Consider the following 23,504-nt stretch of genomic DNA (forward strand, 5'->3'; position numbering starts at 1 on the left):
CAGGTTTTGTTGATGGTTTTACTGGCATCATCTACAGTATCAGGGACATGATACAAGCATGCTGTTTCTGCCATTACAGTCTAATCCTGGCATCGGGGCTGATGGCATTACCCCTCTGTTATGGTATATGCTTTCATACATTCATTCATATTTATACACATAATAATTTGTCATCATGTTTAATTTGTCTCAATTGATCTTACAAGAGAAATATAAGACATGTCTACAGTCTCCAACAGAACAAAATATAAAAGTCTGTGCTGACGAAGGAATGTGAACCAACAGCTGTATTTTGCATGGCAGTATAGATTATATTTAATGCTCTTTTTGCATTGCTTATCTGTTGTTTTCTGTACATTTCAGTACATTTTGGCAGGGTTGTAGCATTCACAACTTGTTCCCCGGTGAGGCTTTTCCACAGTACAGGAATATCAGGCTTATTTTGTACAGGCAGTTAATAGTAATAAATAAACATATTACTAGTAAAAGAGTCTAACAGTGGGATTATTCTGCCATGCAAGTCAAAAGACAACAAATGAACTTCTAACACCTAAAGTTTTCTATGTGCACATGTTCTCATTTTTTCCCATTTCACACAGTTCTATATATATTTTTTTACTGTTTGTTTTCATTAACTGGTGAAATTCTGTCTAGTGAACACATAGGAAAAAAAAGTACAAAAGCTGTCGCTGGGACGGTACCCTTTCAAAAGATACTATGTAGGGATGGGGAAATAAAGCGGGTACCGGCCGGGAAAAGATTCAAAGCTTCAAGAGTGTCAAAAACCGCACCATCTGGTGGTTAGTTACAAATTAAAGCAGACAAAAGCCCGTGAAAAAAGCTACATCGGATAAAGCATGCACCACACACACTCCATAGTTTTAAAGGGGACCTATTATGCAAAATTCACTTTTACATGGTGTTTGAACATAAATGTGTGTCGGCAATGTGCCTATAATGGTAAAAATCCACCCACTCCTCTTTGTTAATCCCCATAAATCATAAACAGTGTCTCAGAATAAGCCATTTGCGGATTCTAGCTTTATGATGTCACAAATGCTTAGGCCCCGCCCATGGCTGCTGATGGACTCCGCCCTATTAGCATAAACCCGCCCTGAATGAGCTGTACACTCTCCGCCATGTTTTTCTCCTCGCCAGAGCATTTAAAAGCAGCATTCAAGAAATCTATTCTTATTAAAGCTACTAAAGCAGTGAGTGATTTTCTGTTTTTCTTTTGCTTGATTCATATTAACAACAACATATGACTTATGACAACAACATATTACTTATATTACATCTTGTAATAAGGGGCATAATAGGTCTCCTTTAATGTTATGTATAAACAAATAAAAGCCTAATACGTGTGTTTTTCGAATTTCTCTCTGATTAATTCATTTACCATTTAATATGAGAATAACAAATGCCAGTATGAATATTGATATGATGTAATAGAAGAATAATGTACAAATGTATGACTAACAGTTACATATGGAAAGTATTTTATTTTCCTGAAATAATTTTTATTCACCATATTACTTTTATGTCTGGGTATTTAAAAATGTAATTAAAAGGTTTGATTTAAATAAAACTTGTTAAGTACGATCTGGTGTTCGAGCATTCTGACAGGCAAAGCGAATTGTGCACGTGACTGGACAGAAAGTGAGGCTTCGTTTGTCGTCGTTTACGTGACTCGGTGAAACCATTAGCAAAGTAGATAAAGTTTTTGCCAAGTCACGTCCCCGATACGGGGCTTCACTGGAGATTGTGCTCAGGAAATTGTGCTGTGTGATATGTTCCTCAAAGATTCAGTTTCATAAAAAAGAAAATAAATCAGTGTCATATGTAACATCACTACTTATATGTACTATTTTACCGCCAGAGTGACTGCTTTTGGAGTGTAAAAAAAACGCTATCTCATTGCATTCATATAAATGATCTGTCTAGTTGTGTGTTTTTTTATTTTAATTTTAAATCTGTATATTAAAGGTGCAGCAAGCAATTCCTGAGAAACACTGTTGAAAGTGGATCGGACCGAGCACAACAACACACTAGTAGCCAATCAGCATTAGGGGGCGTGTCCACTCATGATGGGGGAGGAGAGAGAGAGAGAGTGAGTGAGTGAGTGAGTGAGAGGGAGATTTGAAGAAAGACTGTAGAAAGAGAAAAGGTCAGATGATTATCACTGGAAAAAGAAGGGCTATGATCAGCCGAGAGCTTTAGGACCCGCGTTAATATTAGAAAAGCTCTCCAGAGCCGAGACGCAAGTGGGAAGATCTGAAACAGACGCAGAGGTTGAGTTGTTTCTGCTCCATATGCGAGTAACATTGGTTTTCCTATGTTTCACAGAACCAACACATGCTGTTGTTGTAATGTTAGCTACAACAACAAACTCTTGCTTGTATATACTCTTGTGTACTGTCTGTTCATTTTTTGTTCTTCCTTGTCGTTCGTTCATCATTTTCGCTTTATTTTGCTTCGCTTTAGCTATGATAAAGAGACATCCACTCTTGCTTTGCGTGTTCGTGCATTTTGGCGGCGGAGCAATGAAGAGAGGTGTGTTTATTTGGGTTGTTTTCAAATCTCAACAGTGTTTTTCTCAGAATCGCTTACTGCACCTTTAAGTACACATACACATTTAGGATAAAAGTCGAAGGATGACAGCTCATGAATCGTCTCTAAGTAACAGGGTAATGGCAACAGCAGTAGAGATGATAGAATGGGGGCGTATCTGCAGGGACAGATTATGTCAGTATCGATTTATAAAATTTCTCCGAAAGGTCAGATGAGAAAGCTTTGGCATTACAGGGACAGAAAGAATGTTTACCTGACTTTACTATCATCTATTCTCCCACCAAAACACACACACACACACATGCATACAGACTCTCTCTCTCTCTCTCTCTCTCTCTCTCTCTCTCTCTCTCTCTCTCTCTCTCTCTCTCTCTCTCTCTCTCTCTCTCTCTCTCTCTTACATACACTACTGTTCAAAGGTCTGTTGAAAATGTTTTTGAAAGAAGTCTCTTCTGCTCACCAAAGCTGCATGCATTTGATCAAATATACAATAAAAACTTAATAATGTGAAATATTATTACAATTTAAAATAACTGTTTTCTATTTTAATATATCTTAAATGTAATTTTTTCCTGTGATGGCAAGGCTGAATTTCAGCATCATTACTGCGGTCTACAGTGTCACACTATCCTTCAGAAATCAGGATGTTGATTTGGTGCTCCAGAAACATTTCTTATTTCTTCTTTTTGCACAATTTTTTGACGAATAGAAAAGTCCAAAAGAACAGCATTTATTTCTTTGCTGTCACTTTTGATCAATTTTAAGCTTCCTTGCTCAATAAAAGTATTAATTTCTTTCAAAAAATAAAAAATCTTACAGACCCCAAACTTTTGAACGGTAGTGTGCGCCTCCCATGAGCACTGGATCTCCTTTTTCATCCTCCTACCTTGTCTTCACAAGTGTCCACACATTTTTTTTCTTTCCTGGCTTCTCCCACTTATTTTTAATCGTTTTTTTCTTCTGCTTTCTCTCACTTTGCTCTTTCTGTGCACTCGTGTATGAATGTCTGCAGAAGGTTTGAATAATGCAGGAGATTCCAAGAGGGAGGAAAAAGGAGAGAGGTAGACAGAAAGTGAAAGATATAGAGAGCATGTGACATGTGTTCATTCTGATACAAGAGAAAGGAGAACAGACATCTACATACTAAAGTCACACCATGGTGCAAACTGTCTAAATGGAGAGACCTTCGGATTGAAGAAAGAAGTATTTGGGAAATAGGTGGAGCTCATTGTGTTTTCTCCGTTCATTTTCTTGTTTGTTGCAGGTGGATCGGCTCAAGAGAAGAAATACACTAGATGAGGAAAGATAAAAAGGGAGAGTGTGAAAAAAAGGTGCTCGATATTCCATTGCAAAATGTGTCTCTTGTTGGGTTCAGTAGCCATACATACGGTACACTACAAAATGCTGGGTTGTTGGGTCAAATATGGACAAACCCAGCCGTTGGGTTAATTTTTTTAATTACATTTTTAACCCAACATTTGGGTTTGTCCATATTTTCCCCAAAATTGGGTTACATTTTTTTTTTTTTAGAGTGTACCATTACGCACAACTGCCCTCAATGAATAATTCACCGTCATGATGAATTATTGAGCTTATGCTGAGTTGGTCCAGTCTGAGCTCTAAACACAGTAAAGACTACAAATACAGAAAACTCACGCTGGTCTGAGAACCAGATGCCTCTAATAAAGCTTAAAGAGCATCACTTAAAGAAGCCTGAGCATCCCAGAATGCTCTGCATGCCCACGACAGGTAAGCATGTAAGTGTCTGCACATTCAAAACTACCTTCTTTTGCTAAAGAGAAAATAATGGTTTAATGTTTAAAAATAATGGTTAAACCAATAGTATATGGTGTGGGACAGGGGTGTCCGAACCTGCTCCTGGAGGGCCACTGTAGATCATGAATAAAGTAATAAAGTAGTAAACAAAATGCTTGAAAACGATAAAAGTAATGAATTTTTTTTTTAAACAATAAATCTTCAAAGCACAAAGCTTTAAATTTTTCATATAAATACAGAAATATAATCAGAAATCCAGTTAAATAATAACAAATGGTAATAACAGGTAATTGTGCTATTATAATACAATACAATATAATATATAATTGCCTTTGTAACAATTATAACTAACAGACGTTCTAGAGTAATAAAATAATAATAGGATATAATAGCAAAGTTCAAAATCAATATATATCGCGATATTTTTTTTTCCGATAGCGGTGACATGATTTTTAAACACATTAAACACATTTTCGATATTTCAATATACATAACTGACGTTAGGCGCGCAGCCGTCAGAAAGAGCAGAACACAATTGGCTAGTTTCGTGATGACGTACACCACAGACACACGTCGCGGATGCAGCCAGTGCTCAGCAGGAGTAGGCTGATCTCTATGGGGGTAGAATTGTTGCATTATTCCAAATTAGACATGTGCCGGTATTCGGTAATGCGATAAATCGCGGTAATGAATATGCACGATATTGTTATCGCGGGGACTTCGAAATACCGTGAAAAATAATAGATCCGAATTTAGATTTTTAGAACGCGCATCAGCTTATTTTCCATCAACCGCTTAAAAAAACAATGCGTATATGCTGCGCAAAACACATGTGCACTTTGATGTAAACAATCCCCACATCACATGTATAAGCACTGTGTGAATGCAGTGTGCACTCTAGTCTAATGTAAACAATCCTCACATGGAAAAGAAGCACGGCGGAAGGAGGAACGCTGCCGACTATTTATCCCCCGCATGGCTGCCAACTCTCACGCATTCAGCTTGAGACTCACGCAATTGTCACTTTCACACGGTCTCGCGCCACACATCCATTTTCTCACGCAGAGAAAAATCGCGGAGCAAAGAGGACACTGACACCGACAGACTAGACAGAGCAGGTTACTTTTGATATGAAAAAAATATCAGCTCTCAGGTTTTATAACGAAATTCAGACAATAAATACTGTTTTGGTGCTTGTAAATGACGTGACAGATCGCGCGCCTCAGTTCAAGTAAACAGATCATCTGTTACTTTTTATTAAAGATACAGTACAACCCACCAAAAGGTATACGTACTTTCGATCAATCAGTGTTTTTCAACCACGGAAAGAGGTCAATAACACTGCAGGAGAACAATTATGTCACAGAACGTTACATTTACCTCAGGAAAGCCATTTAATGTTAGTTGACTATAAGAAAATAGCTATAGAGAGGAGTATTTTGCTAAATATGTGCACTATATTACATATTTTAATATATGTTTACTTGTCATTATATAATTGATATTATAATGAAAATTACGGCATATTACATTTTTATATTTATATTATTATTATATTTATATTGTATGCATTATATTTAATTTCTCTCTGTATGTTTACAGCATTATGTGAGATATATTTTTTCTTGAGAAACATTTAAATGCAGGCTATCTACTGTAGCCTACCTAATATTTATCCAAATGAGTCAATATTGAATCAAGATTGAAATTAAATCCAAGAATTTAATTGAAATCATGAAAATTGTGTTAAGCAATAATACAAACAGTAGCCTCAGTAACTGTACCATGTAAACATTATAACATGTTGTCACTAAAAAATAAAATTAATGTTTTGACAATCACAATTACACATTGTGATGCAAGTTTTTTTTAGATAACCCCAATCCGTCTGTTTCTCTTGTGCAATTAAAATATCGTGATAATACCGTATACCGTGATAAAAGCTCAATCAATTAATCGCAGCATGAAAATTTGATACCGGCACATGCCTATTCCAAATAAATAGATTATGATCCACAAATAAATGTAAAGAGATTCACAAAAATATATCAAAATCACAAATAAATAGTTTAAGATCCACAAATAAATGTAAAGAGTTTCACAAAAAAATATAAAACTCACAAATAAATAAAATTAGCTTTGCAAATAAAAATGTATATTTACAAATGTGTTTTATGCCACAAACACAACTGGCCTGGTATTTATTTGTGAACTGCTTTCTGTGCATTTGTAAATTCCCCTCACGCATTTGTGAATCGGTTCCTGTGCATTTGTAAATCCCCTCACGCATTTGTGAATCGGTTCCAGTGCATTTGTAAATCCCCTCACGCATTTGTGAATCGGTTCCAGTGCATTTGTAAATCCCCTCACGCATTTGTGAATCGGTTCCTGTGCATTTGTAAATCCCCTCACGCATTTGTGAATCGGTTCCTGTGCATTTGTAAATCCCCCTCACGCATTTGTGGATTTTGCTGTCACCCCCCCTTTTGATAATTGACATTAAAATGCACTATACAAACTTAAATGGTTGTAATTCAAGAATGCTTTGGAATACAGACCTATGTTTGGTCTTGTTTTAAAGAAAACAATCAGCAGATTATTACTGAAGTGAAAGCACTTTAATAAATTAAAGTATGAAAAAGTTATGGAAGTTATAATTTACAGTAAATCAAATATACTTTATTATTTTTATTTTTTTTTATATATATATAAAATAAATATTTTACAAAATATTTTTTACTATAAAATTATTATAAAATGAAAGCTATATATCTAACCAAGTTGTGTTCCAAATTTCAAGTTGATATCACAAAAATACCCCCATAGATCTCCAACGCGGCAAGTTTCAGCTACAGAATGAGCGCCCCTGACCGCAATACATATGTGACTGAATGAGCTTCCACAAGTGAGGAGAAAGCAGACGAAATAGTTGATAAGAGAGGAAAGACTAATTCAGTGGTGTTTCAGGGTGCTTTAAAATGTGCCGGAAAGTGACTGCCTACTAGCAGCGGGAACACATCAAACCTGTTCCAGGATCTGAAGCAGTTCCACCCGACCCCATAGAAGCAGCACAAACACAACTTTAACCAGCACAAACGAAGCACAAACAAACGAGACTTTTTGCGTGAATTTGGAGCATGTGGGGATGCTGAGTGACCTCAGAATGACCAATACATAAGATTTTAATATCTAAGAAACCGAAACTTCACGCAGTGATTGGCAGGGCGGAAGGGCGCGGGGACGTGATCGGCTCGGAATGCATTTTCAATTTGCACATTGAATTTTGTTACATTCAATGTGGGACATTTAATGAAAATGCAAGTGTCTTAACTGTGAGTGTAAATGCAATTAAGAAAAATAACATTTAAATGATCATTTTGCTGTAGTTTTTGCTTGAACATGTTAAACATATCTAATCATATCTGAATACATTTTAATTTTGCAACTTATAAAACGTTAAAATATGTATTCAATTTACATATTAAAACTAGTGTATGAAATGGCAAATGAAAATTATATAATTGAATTTTAATTTTGCATCAAACGTTGCAAAAATGTAATGGCAAATGTAAATTTAAAAACAGAAATGCATTGCCATTTTACATATTGCATTGTCTTTTTGCATTTTACATTTCAAACTGAATATTGCTACCCAAATGCTTTCATAGTCTTATAGCAGGTATTGAGAAGAGAATATTATTGTTATGATGGGCTATTTCATTGGTTCATGTAGTTTGTTATGGTGCAGTACCGAAAGACTCCAGCAGGCTTCATAGACTTAGCCAATTCATTTTTTCAGAAGATTGTATGTACAGACATCTGTAGTGGGCATTCTTGGCAGTCTTTCTGAGGCTTTTATATTGTTCATATCGATATTGGAATTATATCATATCGACCGAAATTAAGAAATATATCGTGATATAAAATTTGGCCATATCGTCCAGCTCTAGGCAAAGTTGTCTGATCATAATGTGTAAAAGCACATGCTTTAATTAACCCATTCGAAACCATGAATCGAAACTCACAGAAAATGATTCCAACGAAGAGGACTCCAATGACACCCATAATAATCATCATCTGAGGGAGAAAAAAAAACAAGTTAACAATGGTTACTTACAATTACACAATTCATCACTGACTCTACATTACAAGACAGCGAGACAAACACAAACATTGTGGTTATCAAGAACCATCAGATCATCTGACATCAAACGCTTACAAATCCTTAAGTTTAAGTTTATGTAAAATATATTTTGAGGTGCCTGCTCAGGGATTATGGGATTTGTTAATTTTATTATCTACCTAGCGTTGTCAAAAGTACAGACTTCAGTACCAGGAAAATTTAAAAAATGTGACGATACCAGCATTTCCCTCTAGCATTTTGAGCGCTGTTGAAAGGATTTTAAAACACGTCTGATTGGCCATTGTGTTCACATGCTCAACATAGATGTCTCTGATTGGCCATTGCGTTCACGCGCTCAACATTTATATCTGTGATTGGCTACAATGATCAACGCTTCAAAAACATGTTGTCTTCACCGAGCGCTTACACAGATACACACGGGAGTGTTTGAAAGCAGGCGTCTATCAGCGGATCCCTAATATATCCACTGATAGACGGATCTGCTGATAGACGCCTGCTTTCAAACATTCCCGTGTGTATCTGTGTAAGCGCTCGGTGAAGACAACATGTTTTGAAGCGTTGATCATTGTAGCCAATCACAGACATACATGTTGAGCGCGTGAACACAATGGCCAATCAGAGACATCTATGTTGAGCATGTGAACACAATGGCCAATCAGACGTGTTTTAGAACACAGTAGTTTATGGTGTGGGACAGGGGTATGCAAACCTGCTCCTGGAGGGCCACTGTCCTGTAGAGTTTAGCTCCAACTTGCCTAAACACCCCAGTCTGGAAGTTTCTAGTATGCCTAGTGAGACCTTTAGCTGGTTCAGGTGTGTTTAATTGGGGATGGAGCTGAACTTTGCAGGACAGTGGCCCTCCAGGAGCAGGAAATCGACACCCGTGGTGTAGGGCCTCCTTTTGCAGCCAATACAGCATCAATTTGTTTTGTATGACAGAGATTTTGAGGGATTTCAAGCCATTCCTCTTCCATAACAGTGGCCAAGTCACTATGTGAAGCTGGTGGAGGATAACGTTATCTGACTCGCTCCTCCTAAATACCCCAAAATGGCTAAAATATTTAGATCTGGTCACTGTGCAGGCCATGGGAGATTCAACATCACTTTCATGTTCAAGAAACCACTCTGTCACAAGTCTTGCTGTGTGCATTAATGTAATCGTGCTGATACACGGGACCCCCTTCAGGGTACAATGTTTGAACCAGATGCACATGGTCCACCAGAATGGTCCAGTAGGGAATGCAATGATACTGCAGCCCAAACCCTCACTGATCCACCCCGTGCTTCATTATGGGCACACAACAGTCCAGATGTTAAGCTTCTTTTTGGGCATCTCCACATCATAACTCCCACGGATGTGGGAAAGACAATGAAGGTGGACTCAGAGGACAATAAATGTTTTACATTGTCTACAGCCCAAGATGTTGGAGATCCTGACTAACAGTTTTATGTTTTTTGGATACAATCTGGGTTAGTACATGGACATCCCTTTCAGTCAGCTTCCTATTGCATCGACAGTTACTCCTATTGGATGTGGTTTATTCTACGTGGTAGTGTGCCGCAGGGGCGTGGCCACAAAAATGAGTTTTGCCACCCCAATTGCCACCCCAAATTTGCCCAGTGTCTCAGCTCGCATATGCAATTATGCAATATTCATTATGCAATGCACAAACAATTTAAGGATTTGGTTTATGGGGGTGCGTAACTTAGCCAACATCGTCATCGGCTCATAATAAAAGTTTATCTTACCTCAATTGGGTCACTTTAAAAGCACATATCTAATATGAAATATAATTCACAACTGTTTGTTTTATGTCTGATGTTAATTCATTCAGTTAAAGACGCATTTTTTTGTCCCTGCAGTACTATGCAGTTTAAAAGATCTGCATGAATCCACAGACTGGAGCGCAGGCTGCGCCTCTGCAGTATAACGAGTGTCGAAAGAAGAACGCACTTGTCTTGTCTTCTATTATCAAAGCACTGATGGTGCTTCTGAAATTAGTGAGGGTGCTCTAGTAAAGTGCAGTAATGTGTAAGCAACCATAACAACAATAACAATTTACAGCGAGATATTTACAAGGTTTACAAGTTATTACTTTTACAAATAATTGCACAAGCTTGCTATAGCCTAAAACGTGCGCAAAATGCACCCCTTTATAATCACTAAAGAGCTGTCATTCATCTCAGTTTCATCGCAATCTCACAAGTAATCATATAAAGTAAATATGATTGAAGTAATCAATGAAGCTATCTAAACTGCACAATGAATCTTTTATTTACATCGTGTCTGCACTTTTTTATAATGAGAGGATACGCGAGCGTACAGAACTCAGCACTGAACTAAAAATCTAGCGATTTGAGCACTTTTGATTCTGATTAACCTTTAACATCTCTGATTGGCCACTGCGTTCAAAAGTACAACTGACATGTCTGTGATTGGCTACATTGCTCAATGCTACAAAAACATGCTGTAAATAGAAACCATTGACATTTTCCTGAGCACAAATACAAATTCACACTGGAGCGTTTGCCAAATCTGTTTAGCCAATATTATTATTACGGTTTCAACTTAAAAAACTCTTCAACTCTTGCTTTTCGTGGAACCAGGCCTGGTGAGAATCTAATATACCAAAGCAATCCTTTCTTTTGAGTTGTGTATTCTGGCAGGTGTATTGGTAACGAATAAATTGTTATTCAAATCACCAGGATTTCAGGAGACAAAACTTGCCTTCATGCGGAGTAACAGCCAAATCAACAAAATATGTTGAAGATCTATGTTGTTGAAACAATTAAATCGTTACTTTTTTTTATAATTTAATTTTTAAATGGTTGACAATTTAGTAGTGGCGTCTCTGAGATTAATGTCACCTAAATAAAATAGTTCCCCGTCAGTTGAAATTGCTAGAATCATTACCAGAATTTGCCCCGCTAGCGACGGCCTGCATGTAAAGGGTGCAGGATGTGCAGACCATTTTGAATACGTTTTAATTTGTTCAAATCCCTAAGTGGGAGTATATGAGCAAAAATAGTAATGCATCAATTGCAAAAACATATACATGTTCAGTCTTCACTCATTTTTGACAGCTAATTTTTTCCATCTCATAGCAGATTTCAAAAATACATTGTTAATAAATCTTTAAACAGAAATTTAAAAACTTCCTCAAAAAGGCAGTTTACTTTACATAATTAGTCAAGGTTCGGATCACTAGTTACAAAAATCCTACTCATAAAGTAGTAGACAGTACACAAAGAGATGGACGATGTCCAAAGTTTCTCTGCATCCATCGGTAATTAGGAAAACCCAGAAGCTCCAGTTTACACATATTAACTAATTAACACTAGCTAGCTGTTCTTAGCAAAATCGCTGAGCACAGCATGAGCAATAAGCACTGACCTATTTACTTCTGCATGTTATTTCATCCACACTATATAGAGCTCTGAGTACAGTAGAATTATCTATATAGGCTACTATTATTAATATTTTGAAATCGTTTCTATTTTTTTCCTAAATGTTTTCATTTTCATTTAAATTGTACTAATACTTTTATTATTTTGTTATTATGATTATTTCCTATACAGCTTTATTTTAAAATGTATTTTTATTTAGTTTTAGTACTTCAAGTATAATTTTTTCATCTAATATTTATATTTTATTTCATTTCAGCTTTATTAATATAATCAGAATGTCCCACCTTGCAGTTCTTCCACCAGTATTTGTTCTTGAGTTTGGCAGCACAGCTTTCGAACTGTGAAGCCCCGGCCTGCAGAGCATCTGCCCTGTCGTCTAGCTCAGACAGCTTCTGGTCTCTCTCCAGAACCTTATCCACATTCACGCGCATGATATCCACCACCTGCAGACCATAAACACACAGAAGACACGAGGCAAGAAACACCGACACTGAACACTTGTGTTGCCAAAGCATTGATTCATAAGGAAAGAATCAAAGAAAAGTATACAGAAAGTCTGCGAATCTGCACATCTTGGCCATCCATAGCTAATCCTTAAATTTCTTGTCCATAAACACTCACTCACCTCCTCCACTTGTGCTTGTGTCTGCTGTAGTCTGCGGTTGCTGGTGGTGTTTGGCGGGGGAGGAGGACCGGCTCCTCCGGGGCCACCTGGGGCTCCAGGAGCACCTGCTGGGTTGGCATCATCTGCAGAAGACCTGAACATCCAAAGACAACCATGACACAAAAACTGTTCACTGAATTTGTTTAACCCTTACAAAAATGAACCATTTGTATAACCACAGTTTTAATGGAAACACCATTAAACTATGGTTAGTAAAGCAAAACCATAGTTAATTTATGGTTACCATGGTTTAACTACAAAAACCATGTTTTTTTTGTTGTTTTTTGTTGTTGTAAGACCATGGTTAATTTTCATAATATTTCTGATTTGATGTTCCAGCTATGTCTAACACAGGGTATTGCTTCCTAAAAGAGTTTAACTACTACATTAAATATTAATTAGTATATTAATTGCTTTATTATTTTAAGGTCTAAATTTCTGGTCGACCGATATGGGTTTTTCAATGTCTAGTACCAAGGCTGATTATGTACTGTACAAGTGTAGGCTATTACGATAAAGGTTCAATGTTTATCATCCATTGAATCCTGGTTTTGAGTTTTTATAACAGGGAGGTCTAGTTTATATAAAGGCCAACCAAAAAATGTAAGGCCCGGTTTCACAGACAGTTCAATTAGCCTAGGACATTTAAGTAGATTTTATAAACATGCCTACGAAAAAACATAACTGGTGTGCCTCTTAAGGCAAAACTGCACTGATATATTTTAAGATAGATCAATGGAAGTTGAGTCCAGTTAAAAGAGTTTAAACATGCATTTTAGTCTGGGACTAGGATTAAGCCTTATCTGTGAAACCAGGAGGTAAAATATAAACATTTAATCTTGACAGTTTAGTGTTAGGCAACTAAGAGATCCATGACTCCAGGATCTCCAACAAATCGATAAAAAAAAATGTAAGTCACTCACACTCATGGGAAAATAAGCTTGAAAACTGTTTACAAAGTTACATATCCGTAACGTTAGGTCTATACTTGTAGCAAACAAATTGGTAGATTATAGAGTCTGCGAAAATACTTACATTCTCTTTCAGAGTACCTCACCGAAAGGAAAAGAGTCAAAAGGTGATACAATTAAAATCAAAACAGCGAAGAAGCGGTAAAAATGGTTAAATTAGGAAGGAGAGCCTGATGTGCAGGGTTGAAGCGGCTTGCTGCTGATGCAGGATCCCCGCGCGAGTCATCAGTGCGATTGGCGCATTATCGAGGCACGCGCTGCACAGTTAAAGCGGTCGCGTGCTCGGACGCACGAGCGCATAAATAAATGTTCAGTTGCGTCTTGAGGGAACTCCAGTAACGGATTTGTCTCTTTTTTATTTTAATCTCCAAAAAGTTACAAATTTCAACGTGCATTAGAGAAACACAATGGTTAATTGTAACATAGAGAATGCAGTGCGGGCTAATTTTGAGTGCTCTCGCTGGATTGTGTTCTTCAGGCTGGTTTGTAGGTTAGTGCTGTAAATGTGCGCGCGCTGCGCTCCTGCACTGCGTCGCTACTGTATCTGAACTCATGAGGATGATGATGATGATGCGCTACGTGTTTTTACTGCCCCCATCCTCCCTCCCTCCCTCTCTCTCTCTCTCTCTCTCTCTCTGTACTGCGGTACTTCAGTGAGTTCAAGAGTGCTGAGTCGGCTTTTTCTTTCTAAGGGGACTTTTCTTCTCTCTGATAACTGGTTTCTCCACATTCCCCGCATGCTATACTTCTCAAGTCCTGCATATAGGCGAGTATGGGTCTCATTGGCCGGGTTTCACAGACAGGGCTAAGATTGAGCCAGGATTAGGCCTTAATTGAATTAGGACATTTAAGTTGCTTTTATAAACAAGCCTTAGAAAGAAAAAAACCATTACTGATGTGGATCTTGAGACAAAACAATGGCACTGACATATTTTAAGATATCTCAGTGCAAGTTGCTTTCAGTTAAAACAGCTCAATCATGCATTTTAGTCTGGGACTATCTTAAACCACATCTGTGAAACCGGGGGATAGTCTATTAAACATCAGGCCAATATTCAGACGTCATCCCTGCACTTAACCCAATCTGGGCTTTACAAGGCAGTTAACTAATTATTTAATAAAAATGCTGCATAACATAATGTTCACTTTGGTAGATGAAATGCAGGCTTTGTCAGTCTCTCTTTGGCCATGTTTTGATCAACAAAGTGTTCAGTTGTGAATCACTACTGGCAACTGAACCTAAAATCAAAGGATTGTGATATTTTTTGCCTTCTTTTTAACAGAAAAACAGAGCTTCAGTGGTTTACACCTTCAAAAAAGATCACAACTACTATCTTTAGATTCCCTTAACCATAACAAAGCCCTTTATTCAAAAAGGAACTGAAAATAGAGATACAAAATTGACAAAGAAACCTTAACAAGAAGTCGTCCAAAAACCACAAAAGAAATTATAGTTGGGTGGCATAAAGTAATCTATATCTAGCAAATAAACACTGAAGTGAGCACTAATATTTGAAGTATTTTTCTGCTCCACTAAATAGGTTCAAGATCAGATGTTACTTAAAAGGAACAAATGAAGATGATCATTCACCATTACATGTAAGAAGTGTTTTATGGATATTCTTTTCTGTCAAAAAACTTTGCTGTTAGTCTGTTCTGTTGTTCCTCCCTCTAACAATTGTTAAGAAAACTCTTATTAAATCATTATTCTTGCTTTTTTAATCAGTTATATGCATTGTGTTCATCTCTATCCATCATCCAGTTGGAAACCCTTCATGCCCTTGTCCTCTGTCTGTAGCGTTTCTCTATTTCTTCTCATCATCTTTCTTGCCGTCAGGAGGTTTTGTTCTGTTCTGGGACGCCAGAGAGCCCATGGCATTACGGATGGCTTCATTGTTGGGGTCGACTCCGGGAAGGTTCTCCAGCACACTCTGCAGAAAGTCTGGATCCTGCATCACATCGTAATCCTCCTCATCCTCCTACAGAACACACACAAAGAGTTTCAGTTGAGCACTTTCATGATATTGTGCCAGGTTGTATGTGATTATGCATTTACCATGTGACAAATTAAAGGCAGTACCTAATTAATATGTAATTACTTTAATCATCCTATGCACATGGTATAGATTATCTGCTTCCACAGACTCATTATTAAAAGTTTCATCTCAAATTTAAGTTTAGCTTCAGGTTCTCTTGGCAGAGAACTGGCATAAACCTAAATCTTCCCTTGACTTCTGTTGTCAGGATTCAAAATATAATCAACGGTGACATCATCGTAACATCTGCATACTGAATAACTGTCTTATTTGCATACATTTAATCATAGATTGCAACAGTGCCAGCTAACTTTTTCAATGGCTTTTGTTCCAAAGATATTTTTCCACATTCTTTTTTTTTTATAGGGAAAAACTCTTCGTTTAAGAGTTAGACATGAACCAAACCAACCAGCTAAGAGGTGAATTACAACATTACAAACTTTAAAGTGGAGAAAAAAAGTACTTGAAAATCAGTACAAGTGCACAAGATTGTGTACTTAATGGCTTTAACGAGGGAAAAAACTACAGTCCCATGAGACATTGCGAATGACAATCTAATAAATAAATAAAAAACGGTGGAGAAAACTATTGTTGTTGACGGCTTCAACAAAAGCATATACCATCAATTAACAACCTTGCGGCTCACAGTAGATCTGTCGGTCTTTAAAAGTTTATAAGTTATTGTGAAAAATCAATTCCCCTATGGAGAAAATGACTTCCGGCCCCCGACCGTTGAGACTGGCGTCTTTACACTGCATATATGGCAGGGCTGTCACGTTTCCTCAATTAATACTTTGCAGTCACGTGACTACCATGGATACCTGGCGGGCAACAAACGCTGAATAAACGGCAAATTTCCAATACTAGCCTACAATCAATTATATAGTGAGGCTATTTTGTTTCCATAGCACATTAACAAAAAGTTTAATGACACTAATAACACTAAAAACAATACAATTACTAAATATTAATAATATCACTAAAATGACGAAACGATCCCGAGCTCTATATCATTTTTACACCTCAAAACACCAACTTTTGTATATTAAAACTGGCGACGTCCTGGCAAGATCCTTGATTAGTTTACTGGGTTTCCTTGCTAGAGAATGACGTTCTTGCCAGCACTTGTGACGTCACGTGCAAAGTATGAATTAAAGTCGAGTACTCGATTAAAAAAATCCTTGATTGCAATTCACTCGTGTCAACCGAGTGAACCGTCAAAATACCAGAAATGGCAATCTATGAACCGCATTATTACACCGTTTTCTAAGGCTGCACGATATATTAAAACCATTTAAAATCATAATATAGCATTGTGCTATTGTGAAATCACAAAGGCTGCGATTCAGACGCTTTAATTATTTACATGCGTGCAAATTACATGTTAAAAAGTACCTCAGCTCCGTTCACAGTAAACGCTGCTCCAACCAAACTCAGCCTCTGCATCTGCTGTTCGTTTAGATTTCCAATAACGTTCAATTGGGAACGCAAAAAGTCGGACGCGGTTTGCGTTTCATATTTGCACTGTTATCATTTATATGCGTGGAACGCGTCTCGGGTTTCTCAAACTCCATCTCTGCATGCTTTGAGTTTGGGTTGCTTATAACGTTCATCTAGGAACGCAGTGTGCGCCATTTCACAAGATTTGTAAAGTAAGTAACTCATTTTTAAATCTACGCCAAAACAGGAGAATACATAAATATGTTTCTAAATATGCAAATTGTTGTTAATTGCGATTTAAAAAAAAAGTTTAAACCCTCACTCTGAGTTTGCATGTTTTTATGTGCACATGTTCTTGTTCAAGAAATTACAGCAGCTGTTGCAGTTCTATTGTACATAGTGACTAAATATTAGAGGTGGGCATAGATTCATTTTTTTAATCTAGATTAATCTCACCTTAATCTTGGAATTAATCTAGATTAATCTCACTGTAATCTTGGAATTAATCTAGATTAATCTCACCTTAATCTTGGAATTAATCTAGATTAAAATGGCTCATTTGAATTATGCCGAAGGCATTCCGAATGTGTGCTACCCAAATAAATAACCTCGCAGGTAGTTTGTAAGATGGGCAGGGGCGGAGCTAGACTCTATGGGGGTACAGTGCTTCATCATGGGGCCCTCTGCTACCAAGTAATTTCAAAATTAAAAACGTAAAAAAACCGTAAAAAATCTGATGAATGCATATGTAATAATGTGTAATGTGCTGAGCCAAGTAAGCTTGTTGAATAAAACACAAAGACTATTTCGTTCTTTTCTTTTTAATGCGCCCGATTTATATTTTCTCTCCATTTTCGAAACCATTCTCTCCATTATACATTCGCACCTCACGCCACACACTGTACTCCTGAGGCAAGTAGGCCTACCTTATACGCTGTTTCGGTTCATATGACTCGCAAGAAGAGCTCCAGTTCATGCGCCGGCGCCTCTGTGTCGTGATTATCTATTGTCTGCAATATTTACTTCTTATTTATTAAATCCAGGCAATTGGTTGATGAAACATTGATTAAAATTAAGATATAATTAATACAAAACGAAATTCACCTTAATGAAAGGCTTTGTGCTTTATTTTTGATGTCTCTGTGAAAGTTTTAAAGCAGTTTTTCAGTGCCGCTTTCAGAGCGGCCACGTGCGTAACGGAAAACTGTCACGTAACACTGTTTCCCCTCATAAATGCGTTCACAAAAAATAAGACAAATTGAATATTTTATGTTCTGTGGAGAGCCAACCTTACTTCATCCGGTGGGTAGTATTACTTTTACCACCTAAAAGTTTAAGTAAAGTAAAGTAAAGTCACGTCCGTTACGGATGTGTATTTCCCTCATATTAAATATAAAACGCATAGACTGATATTTTTCGTTTAAATCGTTTATTTTACATGTTGTATTTTAACAGTGTTGTTTAATGATACCCATATAATTACTTACTTTGATACTTATTATTAATAATTATATTTATTATATAATAAATACTTAATATAATAGTATAATAATACTTAAAATACAAATATAATAAAAAGTATTATTATTAAGTCATTTTAAAGGCTGTTGTTCATTTGGATCTATTTTTATTACCACAATTTTTATCCGATTAATCGATAGAATACTACACTACTAAATTAATCGACAGCTGGAGCCCTAATATATGGTGTTGCATTCAAATCTAATAACATGTAATGTTTCAGTGATTCTGTTTTGTGTGGTTTTGACTCGCTTTATCATATTTAGCAATGGCTTTTGAATGATGGGAATGAAGAATTTGCAGCTGCTTTTGATTATTCCCACAACATGACTGTGTTTAATCTAAAATTCTCATCTCCTCTCTGTAAGAAAGCAGATTTGGTTGGAGGAAAAGAGCAGTGAAACGCACCTTAGGAGCTTCACTGTCGGCTGCTGCACTTGTTTCCACATCCATGGCCTCTGAACAGCCAAACTCTGTGCACAAAGACAAACAAGTGGTTGTATAAAACAAATCATATAAAAAGAGGGGGGGGTGATGCCTAAGAAAACCGAAAACAAGAAATTCGGAAGAGTAATAAGCCTGACCTCCTCCTTGCATGGACATCTGTAGGGCGTATGCAATCTGTTCATCCTCCGTCATGCGGCTGAAATCGGGCAGAGCAGGAGCTGTCGACATCTTCAGCAGGGCATTTTCAGACTCTAACACAAATACAGAAGACATCAGATCACATTAAACACAGACCTCTCATAAAACAATCTTATACGGTTAAAATACATATGGTTCCACTCTTCAATTTGGAGCATAGAGAAGCTTTCCATATAAACAACTCAACAAATATGTTGTTTTTCGGAGCGTGTGTCGGAAGCTTTCAGTATCGCACGTATATAGGCTCGCTTTAGAGTAGACCAATGAGTTTATTGATGCAGCCGAAGACTCACTTCGGCCTGACTCGTTCAGGAAGCGGTTCGAATCTTGCCGCGACATTTTGACAGATATATAAACCCATGGTTTAAACCCAGCCAATTTCCATTTTTAGAATAATTATATTGTCCCTCCTGCCTATTATGACCAAATAATTGATTTACACACATTTGATAGCCCCATTCATTTCAAGCCAATACGTTTATAACACAGTTTTGTTATACAATCATTATATACCACCAGAAAAGTACACATTATATTCATATACATAGATTAGTCTATGTGGAAATAGATTTTTTCTTCACCGTTATTTCGAAGCCTTAAAGGTACTCCAAGCGATGTCACGCGTTTTTTAGGCCGAAACATTTTTTGTCACAGACAGCAAACATCTCCTCACTATCCGCTAGCTGCCTGTCCCCTGAACACACTGTAAAAAACACGGTCTCTGTAAACAGCCCAGGCTCCACAAACGGTAACAAAAACAAACTGGTCTAACCTGGACCACGAAACATAAACAGTGTTCCAGCCAATAACCGACAAGAATGATTTGGGGGGTGGGGGTTGGGGGTTAGTGCGCGTGCACATCAAGGGGGGTGTGGGAAGTGGAGGAGAGAGAAGCATGAAGAGGGAAGTTAGCTAGAGGAGAGATGTCCTAGACAACGACTAACTTTAGAATCATATTCTCTTGAATTTTGATACAACCGACACACGACCAAAGAGACGACGTTGCGATTAACAAATAGCAAAGAAGAGGGAAAAGGAGAAGGATCGCGCGAAGTTCCCAATTTACATCGGAAAAGCCTGTTTCAGGAAGGACGGAGGGGAGGGGGCGGGATGGTCTAGCTAGACTCCGTTTTGTTTGACAATACTTCTAACGTGAACAAGAAATGATGTCACCCAACATCGCTTAGATTACCTTTAACTGGCACAAAATATAGTGTATCACAGATCACATCAGGTCATATGTAATGGATCTGCTTGTTTTACACTCTTTGACCACCAGATGGTATTGTGAGCAAATGAAGCCTCGAGAAAGGAAGCCTTTTGTGAACCACTTGGCTGAAGAGCTTCAGTGCTTCATGAGGCTTTATCTCGCCACCACTAGTCACATGATCCTTCAGAAATCATTCTAATATGCTGATTTGATGATCAAGAAATATTTCTTATTATCAATATTGAAAACTATTGTGCTGCTTAATATTTTGTGGAAACGGCACCACATTTTTTTCAGGATTCTTTATAAATGCTGTTCTTTTGAACATTCTATTCATTTAAAATAAAAATCATTTGTAACGATGCCAACATTTTCACTGTCATTTCGGATCAATTTAATCCATCCTTGCTGAATAAAAGTATTAATTTCTTAAATTGTTCTTTTTTTCTTTTTAATTACTAAACTTTTGTGTGTTCCCCTGAGAAACTTTGCGTTCGCTAGCAAAGAATTCAAAAGTTTTGCGAGTGAATGCATCTCTAGATTTTTTTCTATCACCATGTCCTTTTAGGGGCTCCACTTAAACCAAAAACCCACAGCTACACTTGTCAGGGACCACGATGTGTCCACAAACTCCATTCTGGTTCAATCCTCATTTAAACATGCCCGTTCTTCTCTCACCATCTGCAGTAGGTGATGAGACGCCAACCTCTGCAGCTGAAGCCACTGTTACCCTGCGAGCTTCCTCCTCCTGCCTCTGTCTCTGCTCCTCCATCGACACACGCAGAGCCTGGATCAGAGACACAAACAGTTAGAATCTGGAGCATTTCTAGCAGAGAAGTTTGTCCTGTGTGCTACGAACCAGAGCGAGCTCAGGGTCTGCGCTGGGGTCCACTCCAAACTCGAAGTCACTGGGACCCAGGCCAATGATGGTGCCACCCTCTCCAGCCATGATAGGAGAGGAAAGAAGAGCATCTGCCAGGCTCGGGCCCGGAGGCACCGTTACCAGGTGAGAGCCTACACCCTCCTTTCCATTTAGGGTGTTCACAAACACGGTCAGCTTATCCGTGTTGACCTCCTAAAAGACAAAAAAAAAGTAAATGACATGGAAAAAGTAAATTCTGGAGGACAGTGGTAGAGTGCATTCCCTCAGAATAAATGTTCACCTCTTCTCCAAAGTTAACGATGTCAACGCTGACTTTTTCCTTCTTCAAACGTTTTGCCATTTTCACCAACTGAGAGAGACAGAGGTCGGAGGAACAAATGAGATGGACACTAATACATTATATTGGCCTTTTTTAAATTCAAACTCGTAATGTTGCATGCATGAAGAAGAAAAAACACATCTTTCTCACATCTTTCTCCAGGTCCTCCACAGGACTTCCCACAAAAGCAATGATCCTCATCTTATGGTTCTTTCCCTGTCTGTGTTTCAATGCCAGCTGTGAAACAGTGAAGAGCAGAGAGAATCAAAAATATAAGCGTACAGAGGACATTAAGAAAAAGTTATATAATAAAATAAAAAGAAATAAATATATATATATATATATATATATATAGAGAGAAAGAAATATCTATACATTTAACATTTTATTTCAAAAGATCAATAAGTATATTACTTACACACACACACACACACACACACACACACACACACACACACACACACACACACACACACACACACACACACACACACACACACACACACACACACACACACACACATAATCTTTTGAAATTAAATAGTAAAGTATATGATAGGAAAATGTGTGTGTACATATTTTATATATATATATATAATTCTTATTGATCTTTTGAAATAAAATAGTAAAATGTTGTATGTAACTGTAACAATAAAAAGACCATTTGTAGCAACCAAGCTGCCAAAACAATAACTCCACATTTCTGTAACCCTCTGAGGTTTGATGTAGTTACTCATTTCACATGCAAATAGTTTATAAGAAATTATGTTCCTAATAGGATGATCAAAAAAATGTGAAAGCAAAAATCAAACAATTTCGTTCTAAGACTCAGGCAAAAGGTATAAAAGGTGTCATCTAAAGTAAATTATGACCGTTTTTGGTGCAAGAAATCATGGTTACAATTGTGGATCTTAGTGGCAAAATAAAAATTGATTAAATAAATTCTTAAAATAATAAATTAAATAGAATTGTGATGTGATCCGACCCACTCACATGTGCTACTCTGATGCCAGTACAGAAGCAGATGACTCCTATGGGCTGAACGGCATGAAGCTTCGACAGGATCCGGCCCGTGTCAGGGGTCAGTGTGGTCAGGACCTCACAGTTACTGAAACACAAACAGTGGATCTCTTCTTTAGATTCTCTCATACACAATAATCCCAAATTATACTTGTTAGTAAAATAAATAAAGTATAAAAAAACACCATCCTACTTGGCCATAGTGATGAGGCCCACGTTGTTTTCTGGGTTACTCCGAGTTTTTGAATGACAGATTATGTTGACAGCGTCTTGCTGGGCCTGAAGTCTGGTAGGTAAGAAGTCTCCATTGCGCATATATTCACTGTTGTCCACACTAGAAATAATAAACACACACACACATACATATATGTATATATGTCCACAGTCAGCATCTTGTTAATAAAAAGCTGGCCATCCACACTAAAGAGTTTATTATGCTAGCATATTGAACTATCAGGATAGTTATTTATACAAATAACTATATTGTTACAAGAAAATAAAACCAACAAACCCATTTACATTAAAACTAATTATTTTCATAAGAGGATACCTCAGACAACCTGACAATCGCAGCTAAGAGCTTTCTAACGTTTTCCCCTCATAACATGTCAAAACAAAGAAGCTGTTTAACAAGCTGAGGTTCCATCATGACTAAGGAAAACCGCACATCTGTCATTCTGTTCAACACAACCGCTCTCTCAACTCCAATTCACAACACTTCACTACACAATTGCGTAATATTTCTAACACATCACGTTTATCAAACTACATCTGATGTTTGAAGAATATAAAGTAATTTTTCTTACCAGACCATAGTACTTTCAAGCACCATCTTGAAAATGTTCTGTCGCTCTACGTTGACGTAAGCACGTAAGTGAAGCCTTATTGGTTAAAGT

The 23,504-nt window shown here is 37.3% G+C and overlaps 2 protein-coding genes across 2 annotated transcripts; both read right to left on the reverse strand.

Moving 5' to 3' along the window:
* Positions 1-4: 4 nt before the first annotated feature.
* On the reverse strand, positions 5-14,080 carry vamp1b (vesicle associated membrane protein 1b). Its single transcript, XM_077208832.1, has 5 exons — positions 13,599-14,080; positions 12,525-12,657; positions 12,184-12,342; positions 8,373-8,424; positions 5-3,862 (listed from the first exon to the last, which is right to left on the reverse strand). Coding segments are annotated over exons 1-5 (363 nt in total). The 5' UTR covers positions 13,601-14,080; the 3' UTR covers positions 5-3,845.
* A 789-nt stretch (positions 14,081-14,869) lies between these two features.
* Positions 14,870-23,493, reverse strand: psmd4b (proteasome 26S subunit ubiquitin receptor, non-ATPase 4b). The gene is made up of 10 exons (XM_077208728.1): positions 23,415-23,493; positions 22,802-22,942; positions 22,582-22,696; positions 21,739-21,825; positions 21,550-21,618; positions 21,246-21,461; positions 21,065-21,173; positions 19,116-19,229; positions 18,940-19,004; positions 14,870-15,513 (listed from the first exon to the last, which is right to left on the reverse strand). The coding sequence occupies exons 1-10, from the start codon at positions 23,438-23,440 to the stop codon at positions 15,340-15,342; spliced, it is 1,116 nt and encodes a 371-aa protein (XP_077064843.1). The 5' UTR covers positions 23,441-23,493; the 3' UTR covers positions 14,870-15,339.
* Between the last annotated feature and the right edge of the window lie 11 nt (positions 23,494-23,504).

This window comes from Siphateles boraxobius, unplaced genomic scaffold (genome assembly GCF_051911475.1).
Source record: "Siphateles boraxobius isolate OS27281-9 unplaced genomic scaffold, OSU_SipBor_1 12, whole genome shotgun sequence".
NCBI classification, from domain to species: domain Eukaryota; kingdom Metazoa; phylum Chordata; class Actinopteri; order Cypriniformes; family Leuciscidae; genus Siphateles; species Siphateles boraxobius.